The sequence below is a fragment of the Sinocyclocheilus rhinocerous genome, unplaced genomic scaffold, assembly GCF_001515625.1.
Source record: "Sinocyclocheilus rhinocerous isolate Xijiao unplaced genomic scaffold, SAMN03320098_v1.1 scaffold2966, whole genome shotgun sequence".
In the NCBI taxonomy this organism is placed as follows: domain Eukaryota; kingdom Metazoa; phylum Chordata; class Actinopteri; order Cypriniformes; family Cyprinidae; genus Sinocyclocheilus; species Sinocyclocheilus rhinocerous.
In genome coordinates this window covers 795,995-806,764 of record NW_015634018.1, presented here as the reverse complement: position 1 = coordinate 806,764, position 10,770 = coordinate 795,995, and the positions used below count along the sequence as shown (strand labels likewise).

The 10,770-nt window shown below is 39.9% G+C and overlaps 1 protein-coding gene across 1 annotated transcript in view; it reads left to right on the top strand.

The window, feature by feature from the left end:
• The first annotated feature begins 4,184 nt into the window (after positions 1-4,184).
• Positions 4,185-10,770, top strand: part of LOC107745105 (protein Wnt-7b-like) — a 64,326-nt gene continuing 57,740 nt past the window's right edge. Inside the window, exon 1 of the mRNA XM_016558944.1 lies at positions 4,185-4,857. Coding sequence (XP_016414430.1) covers positions 4,835-4,857 — 23 coding nt within the window. The 5' untranslated portion in view covers positions 4,185-4,834. The remainder of the gene's footprint in view (positions 4,858-10,770) is intronic.

Below are 10,770 nucleotides of genomic sequence, written 5' to 3'. Positions count from 1 at the left end.
TGTCTCTAAAGTTGCTCATAGTGTAATGTAAAAGAGGTTACATTGACATTTTACTTTTAAGTCTCTGTCCAAAAGTACCTCACTGTACGCATTACGAATACTACTGAGATCAGGCTGTAAATTATCTTTGTAGGGGGCATAAAGCACAGAGAAAGGACCTCTTCAAACTGACCTCAATGAGGTCTAAATCCCGCACGGGACACTTAGGGACGGAGTTCTGACCCAATTCACGACCAAACATTTATTTTCATTTGCTTTCAAGATGCGAACTAGCTTTCGCTCGCTGTATCTTTAAAGGACTTGAAGTTTTCTTGGCAGCTCAGGGAAGAACTGCAAGTTCAGCCAAAACAGACAATAAAGCAAAGGGGAGGAACATGCCAAAATGAAGGGGGCAACTAGTTCCAGGGGTTCATTTTTCCATCATGATTCACGCTGGAAAAGAAAGCACTTCCCTGTCCTCAAATGAACTCTCGCCGCGCTCTGGGGGAGGGGACGGACGCGCGCACAAGCAGAACTGGGTCAAAAGAAGCAAGAGAGGTAAACAAACCGAAGAAAACTCGCACGTACAGAAACTCAAGCTCAATGGAAGAGAATCTTTTCTCCTCAGCTCCCGTGCCTGTCCTGGGCGAGTGACTCTTGCGCTCTCGCAGCGGCCCCAACTTCTGTCCAACTGTCCTGAGGTTGTTCTACTGATTATATGCTTTGAAGAGGAATGTTTTGGACACAAGGGAGATGCCAGATCGCTCCCTGCACGCGCTGTTTTCTGTAAAGACTTGTGACGTTGTGAAAAGCACTGCATAAGAAGCTAACTTGATACAAAAGCTTGCATTTTGCATTTAGTCATTGCAGTTGTGGTTTTGTGACTTTGGAGCATCATTAAAATTAAATTTATGTTATGCCTTCTTTAAATTAAAGAAATGTTCTATTAAAATGCATCCCAAATTAAGCTTTAAAGCCACTTATGATTATTCAAAAATTACGATATGGCAAATTCTGATTATTACAAATAAGACTCTACCACCAATGCACCATCACTGAGTTTTCTACGGCCACGAGGACCAAAACCAGTTACCCAGAATGCTTTAGTGATGCACTAATAGGAGCTTTTACAGCAGCGATATGGCACCACATTCAAACCACAGTGACTAAGACGATATAGAGGAGTCAAGCGTGCTGCCAAAACCACCAAACCACAATCAAAAACCACAAAACTATCACTTTTGCTTGAGTCGAGCAGAAGCTGTAGCGTCTGGCAGAGCACAAGAGATACTTAGATTCATCAAACTACATGAGAAAGCACATTGTGTACACCAAGTTGCATAAATCATTATCATTTAAATGTTATATAGTGGTGCTACAACAAACACATTACTTAAGTTTACAGTTATTAGAATACAGAATAACTGTAAAACAATGAAATGTGACCACTGCAATACTTTAAAAAAAAAAAACAGTGTGGTATTTAATATGAAATGATATTTGACGCAATCAAATGTTTAGTAAAGTTTGGAATTTATTATAAATAAATGTGCATATTAAGCATTAAGTGTTAATGAATCCACGGTAAACTCCGTGAACTCATTTGATCGCATCTGTGTTGTGCGTCTTCGCGCGTCCTGCCGCTTCTGTGATTACGCGCGGTTACGCACTAGACGCCCTGCTTTCCACCATTAGATCTACACATGTAAAGAGGGAAAGCAACTTGAGAAGTGCCAAAATCACCGACTGGAATTTCGGAATGTAAATGAAGTTTGTATGCGGAACGATATAACAGCGATTTGGAACGCGGCGCGTCTGGATGTGGATTTCGCGTCTGTTTGATCCATCAACGCTTATTTCCACGTGCGAGGGAAAATCACCGTGCAAAACATGTTTAAGCCTTATTTCGCTAAGCATTTATATAAATTGAGAGGGAGTGAGTATAAATAACTTTAGAGAAACTTCAAGCTGATAGATCATTTCAAACTCACCGTCATCTCTCCGACTAAATCCTCTTATCGAGAATATTTCCCGCGCTGAATATTGGGTAAAGCTTCAAAGATTTTAAAAAAAGTTTCAAAAAAGTTAATCAGTGCACGGTCAAATATATGTATGATGGTTTATGAATATGTCAGTGACATTTCTAATTCTGTGAAAGTACTAATTTGTAAAATAATAAATAACAAATAGGTAAATTATCTAATACAACGATGCTTATATTCATAATTCATATATTTGTATAAGTTGAATATATACAAATACTGTAAAAACTATATATAATGTGTGTGTGTGTATCTATCTATCTATCTATCTATCGAGGTTCCCCAGAGAGGCCTGCGGGATTACGGGAGGATTTTCCAGGCTGCCTTGTCCCACGCAATCAGATGAAATGTGCAGGCTTGCAGAGACTCGGCAAATGAAACTTCACTAGATCTGTCCGAAGTCACATAAGGTTAAGCTGTGTTGGATGAACAGAAGAATCCTCTTTTCCATCCTGATTGGTCAGTATAGGCCATGTGACACTCTAAATCTTCTGAAGTCATAAGATATGCTTTGTATGAGGAAGAGATCCAAATTTGAGTCATTATTTACTGACATTTTCCACTGCAGCTGTCCAATCGCATTCACACAGTTTTCAATTCAAATATGACGTGCTACATTACGGTCGCAAATTACGGGGACATGGTGATGGAAAAAATATATTTCAGTGCTTTTGCATTTGCTGGCAAAACCTTTGCACTCCCTCAAGAAATGTTACGTTCGCTCGCAAAACGTTGGATTCCCTCAAGAAACCTTGTATTTGCTAGCAACACTTTTGAATTCCCTTGAAAAACTGTCTTTTCTCTGTATATTCTATATTCTCAAGCAAAAAAAAAAATCATATTTCTGAGAAACTTTGCATTTGCTGGCAACATTTTTGCGATTCCTGAGAAACATTGCGTTAGCTAGAACAACTTTTACATTTTCCTTTTAAAACTTCCTTTACATTTTTTATTTTTGCTTGCAAAATTGTGTTCCCTCAAGAAACGTTGCATTTGCTTGCAAAATATTTACGTTCCCCCAAGAAACATTGCGTTGGCTCTCAAAACTTTTGCGTTCCCCTGAGAAACATTGCAGTCGCTCAAATGTCCGCACTAAATGTTTTTGCGTTGCGTTCCCCCGGGAAACTTAGCATTTGCGTGCAAAATATTAATCAGTGTCTTGCACACCTTCCTGAGGAAAGGACATGGACCAGAAGACATTGCAATTACTAAATGATATTTAGACAGACTTAAAGAAGTTCCAGAGCTATACTTGTGCTCTTATTATTTCAGTTATTTTGCCTTTAATGTAAATAAACATGTGCAAACAATATACTTGCTCTTGTGAATTTATTTTGATGTTAATTACATTGTGCGAGCTGTCTCTTTAATACCGTGTGGTTTATATACATGTTGCTGCTGATTGGGCTGACATGTTTGACACACCCACCAAACAAGAGAAACCGCATCTCAAACCCCGTTGCACACCGTTTCCAGGAAACATGTCGTTCAAACCGGAAACCGTAGCAAAATGTTGCGCACCGGTTTGAGCTTGAACTTGCCCCAGATCTTTCGCGTTCCCCTGAAGAACGTTGCATTTGCTGGCAAATCTTTTGAGTTTCTCAGAGAAACTTTCCGTTCGCTCATAAAATGTACACATACCTTGAGAAACTTGGCACTTGCTTGCAACGAATGCATGTTTTGCAACATAAAACGTTTGCAAGAGAACATGAAAGCCCTGGATGTAATTGTTTCCTCTCAATGGCCCTATATGGGCTCCATAGCGTCTTGCATATTATGACACAACTGAACAATTAAAATATGAGAACTATACCAAAAGAGAAGGTTTTCAACAAATAATGAATTAAATGTTGGTCTTGATGCACCATATTTGAGTTGAATATCTCTGCAAATGAGATTCGAGATGGTTTGACATCTCAAAACCATTGGTTTCTGTGTGTCTTGAAATGGATCATACGTAACTTGAATAAGCATATGCATAAATCAGATTTCAGAGCCTCAATGGTCAAGTTTCAAATAATAACTTTGTGCAAAAAGCTATTGTGTGTTTTTAGAAAACTTGAAATATAGTGCACAAGTGCTTTAATGGTCTCTTTGGACTTCGAAAGCCCTTTTATTGTATGAAACGTTGTGTTTCACAGGTTTGCAACGACACCAGGGTGAGTAAATGATGACAGCTTTTTATTTAGTTCTTTCATTTTGGGGTGAACTGTTCCTTTAAGTGCACAAAGCTTATTTTCTTATGATAATCAGCTCTTTGTTTTCCTAATTCACCCTTTCCTTTGCTCTCTGTTTCTTTCATTAGCTTTCCCGAGTGTATTTTCAAAGGCTCATCACGGAAGCTTGTCTTATCTGATTAAAAGCGAATTAAAACAAAAGATTTCTCGGCACGGCCTGCTTTAATTACCAGCACTTTGAACCCCGAGCGTGCAAAGCGTGGCGTTGTTCTCGTCACTACAAGACGGCACAATTGGAGGAGATTTGCACGCGCAATCAGCGGGTTCCTCGAGTTCTCTCGCGCAACTTCACCCGTGCGTGCAAACCGAGCCGAAAGCGCTAACAAATCTAATGACTAATGATGTGCAGGTGTTTGCCACCGATCCGGCCGCTGTAACTGCGCTTCATTTTGCAGTGCAGCAGTTGGCGAGCGCTTGGGAAAGCTGGTCGGGAATCAGTATGTTTGGCGTGTCGTTTGCGCTGAATGGTGCGTTTGAATGTAATCTGTCTCTGGGGACGAGGGGCCCTGCTAGAACCTGACACGAGAGAGACAGACGTAATCTGAGAGAAAAAAGGCCGCTCCATACAGCACTACAATGTGCATGAAGATCTCTGCCAGGTTAGTGAGGGTACCGCGCCACATGCTGGTGGATAATTAAACTGTCAGTCATTTCAGAAACTCGCTGATCACCACCAAATGCATAATATAAAATATTTCACCAGATACCTTTTTTTTTCTTCCAGCAGTTTCTTTAACAGTGTGAAACAGACGTTTATAATAGTTTTCTAGTTTCTAGATATTATGCTATGGAGACAGATTTTTTTAATGAATCAGTCTGTATCAAAAGGCTTTTTAAAGTCATTTAATATTCATAAATCTCACGTAAATTCATCAAAAAGGAACTTTGCATGGTATTTATTTACTTACTATGGTGCCATAGTAAATGTGACAAATGTGACAATTGTGTTGTTTGCAGTTTGCACACTGTATAAAAAAAAAAAGAAAGAAAGTAAAAATAGGGCACAATGTATTGTATTAATATTGAAGGTATATGAAAGAGCAGGTGTTTTACCTGTATTTTGAATTTTCCACTTAATTGCATTGTGTTTTAAGGTTAACAGAAATGTCCGTAAAATTCCTGGATAGTGTCCTGGCAGAAAATTACCTTTTTTTTTTTTTTTTTTAAACAGTGCATTGCTTAGCATGCACATTGGTTTATGAGTATAAAAGTGAATACAAATTTCAGCTAAATTAGACTTAAATTCAGTTTTGTGCTAGCCAGTATCCAGTAGCCAGTATAATATGACATTTACTGTAATATTGACCTCTGCACATACTTTGTCTTTTACTGGTTACTACCAAAAAAAAAAAAATGTACTGGTAATTTTCTGCCAGGACAAAAACGAACTAAAACAACTTGACCATGGTACAGCTGTTTATACATACATACATACATATAGAGGGAGAGATGTTTCTATGGTACTATTATTTTGTGATTTATATCAAAGTACCGCATTACCATCTGCAAATTCACGGTACTGTGTAGTTTTGTACATATTGTTTAGTATTTAGTAGTATCATTGTTTAGTTTACTAGTTTTGTAAGTGAAGATACGTTTATGAGAGTATTTGGTGCTAATATTTGATATGTATTGATATTGTAACGCTGTACAAGCATAAAAATGTTAAGTCATAGCTAACGCATGTCTGGTTGTCTATTTATTTATTTTTTCTGGAAGAATCGATTTTTATTATCAAGTTAAATGCCTATCATTTATTATTCCAGGGACCTCCTGAGCTGATCCAGCTCTTCTGTGTTAGTATGTTACTCATTGGATTATTGGTAGGCTATTAGTTGTGTGTTTGATAACTAATATACTGAAGATAAACGGCCTGACAGCTGCATTTGCTCATTCACAGCCTGCTGTTTCAATGATGTACACAAGAACGTGATAATAGAAAAAATCAAGTAACTTTGAGTGGAAAATACCTAGCGGCAGTTCTTCACAATTTGAATCGCTCCGGCGACATCTACTGGCAGCACTGAGTACTGCATCGTTCCAGTGTGAGGCGTGCAGTGAAGCTTTATTTTGTTACTCAAACAAGCTTGCTTTTCCACATTAACTTCCAAAACATTCTTGTCATAAAACATAGTATATTTCTGAGAAAAATGAAATAATTACCTCTAGCTGTGGTCTCTAAAACTACGATTAACCTGATGTGGGTTGATGCTGAATTTGATTTTTTCCTCGCATCGCTCCGCTTAATAGTGTTTCTCTGTGATTTAGCCCTGGAGAGTGTTGGGAAGGTTACTTTGGAAATGTAATAGGTTACAGATTACAAGTTACCCTATTTAAAATGTAATAGTAGTGTAACTTTTTCAATTACTTTATTAAAGTGACAAAACTACAATAGCATATTTACAGATGGAACTGACCTGCACTTGAAACCCTGAACAGTAGTTTTGCTTCTCTGCTCCACCTGTGCGCTTCCACAGTCCTCTCCATTCTCTCTCTCGCATTGATTACTCTGATCCAAACCGTTTGGCGGAGATGCGGAGATGCGGAGAGCGCGCGAGCCGAAGCATTGCCAGTCACGACTAACCGATTCATGATTTATTAGAGATTTAATTATCGAATGGCGAATTCGGAAATAATCGCTTTAGTACATTCGGCAGGCAATAATACAATGATAATATTAAAATAGCGGGCCAAATCGGGTGCCAGGCCACTGGGAATTGTCCCGGTTCTCCCGATGGCCTGTCCGCGCCTGATTTCCACAGACACGTAGAACGTGCAGGATTCATATATTGTCTTTTTGCGGCTTAATATTCACAGACACTAGTCCATATCGCGCTTTGATTCAAGTGTACTGACCTACTTTTGATTTATTCGTCCAAAATGTGGCATATTCCGTCCGCGTTAGGCTATAGGAATTCCGTTTTTATGACTGATTCTACGAACCAGTCTGTGTTTTCCGCATCGCGGACATTATAGGGCCGTATGTCAGAGTAGTCAGTGCAATTTGGGAAATAAATCAATTAAATCTGTATGTGGATGTGTGTAAATATTAAAATGTAATCCCCTTTGTAATCGTTAACATTTTCATAAGTAACTGTAATTTAATTACACATTTTTTCTTAGTAACTGTAACTGATTACAGTTACATTTATTTTGTAATTAAATTACGAAACATGTAACTAGTTACTCCCCAACACTGGCCCTGGAGATGTGTCTGTAATAGCATATGGTTTCCAGGCCTAATTACTCTAAATGCAATTTATGTTGATTATCTTTTGCATCCAGGGAGAACTGCACAACTCAATTATTAACCAAACTGTCCTCCTTTCTTACTGTCCGATAATTTATAGCGGGATTCAATCAAGTTCCCGTAAGTAAAACCGATGATTTTTACTTTCGTTGACGGGAAAGCACTCGATGGTTAGGCCACTGTGGGCCTCTGGTCAACAGAATACTTTTTGCAGTCTTCAGCCACGTCCCATTGACGGATTTTGACCAAAAGCAAATAAACTGAGAACATTAGAGCAGAACGCAAAGTATGCAGTGTGTTAAAGTCCACTCTCATTCAAGTCAGTTAACAAAATTATTAAGTCATATTTAAATGACTTTTTTTTTTGTACCACTTATTAAATAAAAAAAGGCAAGAAAAACCTCAAACCTGGATTTGTTGTCATAGTTTGGCATCATTTTTCTGTCAGTTCACTGTCTATCCAAGAAGACCAGCTTGAACCAGGTAAGACCACCACATTTAGTTTGGTTTAATATGCATAAATGTGTGTTTTTGTATTTGTATTTGCTGTGCATGTTTTGTTGCTTCCTAGAGTCTGATAGGATTAGCTTAGCAACATGCTAACAGCAAGACTGCACACTATAAGAAGAGTTATCGTCACTAGAGCTATAAATGGCCCAATGTGGATGTCAGATTCACCACTTTATCTTTTATTAGCACAAACTTCATTAACCATGTGTTTATGCTAAGGCTAATTAGCAAGCCTCCATTGATGGTTGTTCAAGTGTAACGGAGGCCAGCTGGTAGGTGCTGTGCCTCCTTGTTAGTTCACCTGCCTCCCATGCTGGCGACCCGGGTTTGAGTCCTGCTCAGAGCGAGTGCGAGTAGTAGGACGCGGGGGGTTACATTGGTGCCGTGACCCGGATAGGAGTGAGGTTTAGGGGGGTGAGTGTAACGAAGGCCAGCTGGTAGGTGTTGTGCAGGTAAACCTCACTCCCCTGATCTCAAGAGGCACACTAGCATCTGATGCTGAAGGCTGTGGTCTTTAGCCTCCTTGTTAATGCGCCTGCCTCCCATGCGGGTAACCCGGGTTCAAGCCCCGCTCAGGGGTGTCTTTCCCAAAAACAACTATGGTCGCAAGTTCTGTCGTTACCAATAGAGTTCAATGGAACTTACCACCATAGTTAGCTAACAATGTTTTTGGGAAACGCACCCCAGAGTGAGTGTGAGTAGGACCTGGGAGGGGGGGTTACATTGGTGCCGTGACCCGATAGGAGTGAGGTTTAGGGGGTGAGTGTAACAGAGGCCAGATGGTAGGTGCTGTGCAGGTAAACTCACTCCCCTGATCTCGAGAGGCACACTAGCGACTGACGCTGGAGGCTGCAGCTTTTTGCCTCCTTGTTAGTGCGCTTGCCTCCCATGCCAGTGACCCGGGTTCGAGTCCCGCTCAAAGCGGGTGTGAGTAGTAGGACCCGTGGGGTTTACACCAGCTCAGAATAAAAATGTTTGCAAGTAACATCTAATCAGTGTTGTCATGATGCCATTTTCCTGTTTCCAGAGTGATTATGCTGCATTCCAGACAACTCGAAATTCAGATTTTTCCCACCTCCTACTTGGAAATAACATCTAAAATGTCTAGGTTTTAACTGCTTGAAGTCGGACATCCGACTTGTGAACTCGGGCAGATCAATCAACCCTGACTTAAGCGAGACACGCCATTTGACCTCACTGCATCCAACAAGCATAGTGTGGAGCTACATCGTGTCAAACTTAAAACCATTACACATTAAGCTTATAAAATGATACCTTAATTTTTGCTTTACGTCAGCTGTTTTCAAAACGAACAGCAGCATTTTATGTAAATTTTTTTCTCAGTTTTTTCCCATAATTGACACAAAAACATGAAATGCTCTCGTGTCATGGCGAAATCATGAGGTCAATATGTTAACGTGACGTGTGATTGACTCGAACTCACTGAGGTTTGAAGTGGGACATTTCAACTTGGATGTTCCCACTTCCGACCTCATCTGGAACGCGGCATTAGTCACATGACATTTGCAGCTCAGGTGATTGGCTCAGAAAGATCTGTCGTCTGCGAGAGCAAAGATGGCCGGATTGAAATCTCCAGACCACCATGTTTATACAGGTAACAATTGTATGTGACTAAATTTAGGCTAAATCTTCCTCAGTCGTATGCCACGTACCCATAGTTTTAGTAGCTTTAGTAAATGTGGATTTTTGTCTCCACACCAGTTTTTCCAGACGTTCCTGGTGGCCCAAAACAGTCATCTGTCACTCATCGGCCCAGAAAACAGCACCTAATGGCTTTCACAAGTCAGCGTGGAATAATTGTTGATAATCCATCAGCCAGGCCTGTTTGAGTTCAAAATTGAGAGCTGAGCTCATTTTGCATATGGCGAATTTAAAACCAGCCTAATGTGGAAAATGAAACACTAGCATTTGAAAAACACAACTTTATTAACAGGTCTGAGAATGCCATTGACATCCACGTTGACGATGAGGTCATGTTTACAGAGCGTCTGCTTGAAGATGAGTCTCAGAATGCACACACACATTCATGCAATGCTAACGGCTGTCTTTTCCTTCTTGCAGTCAGTAGACATCAGACAGAAGCTCATAGATGAAGCTAGATCTTTTGTAGACCACAAAATCACAGACCAAACAAACAATAAAACACAGTTTGATTAAAAAAAAAAAAAAAAGTATTGCGTCTCGGTTTAGCATCACGCTAACACCAAACTCTGTTAGCATCATTTGTAAGTTGAATCTCCGGTGGGTGTCCTACAGAGTTGTTCCCTATCTAGTGGACTCCAGATCAGTCACTTCTGAGGTTTCATGACATTTAAAGGATTAGGTCACTTCCAGAATAAAAATTTCCTGATGATTTACTCACCCCCATGTCATACAAGATGTTCACGTCTTTCTGTCTTCAGTCGCAAAGAAATTAAGGTTTTTGAGGAAAACATTCCAGGATTTTTCTCCATGTAATAGACTTCAATGGGGATCAATGGGTTTGAAGGTCCAAATTAGAGGTCTGCTACCCGGGTTCGGGTTAATCTTTAATGAATAGCTTCGGGTTCGGGTCGGGCTCAGGTTTATAGCTAAACTAAAACTATATGCAGTAGCCTAAGCTACGCTGCTTAGACGCACGCACACACATTAGTGCACACGACAACGACAACACAGCACGGAAACTTTTATTAGTAAAATAGCTTTGACAGTGCTACTGACTCACAACTTTATATTTCTCTGCAATGAGGGG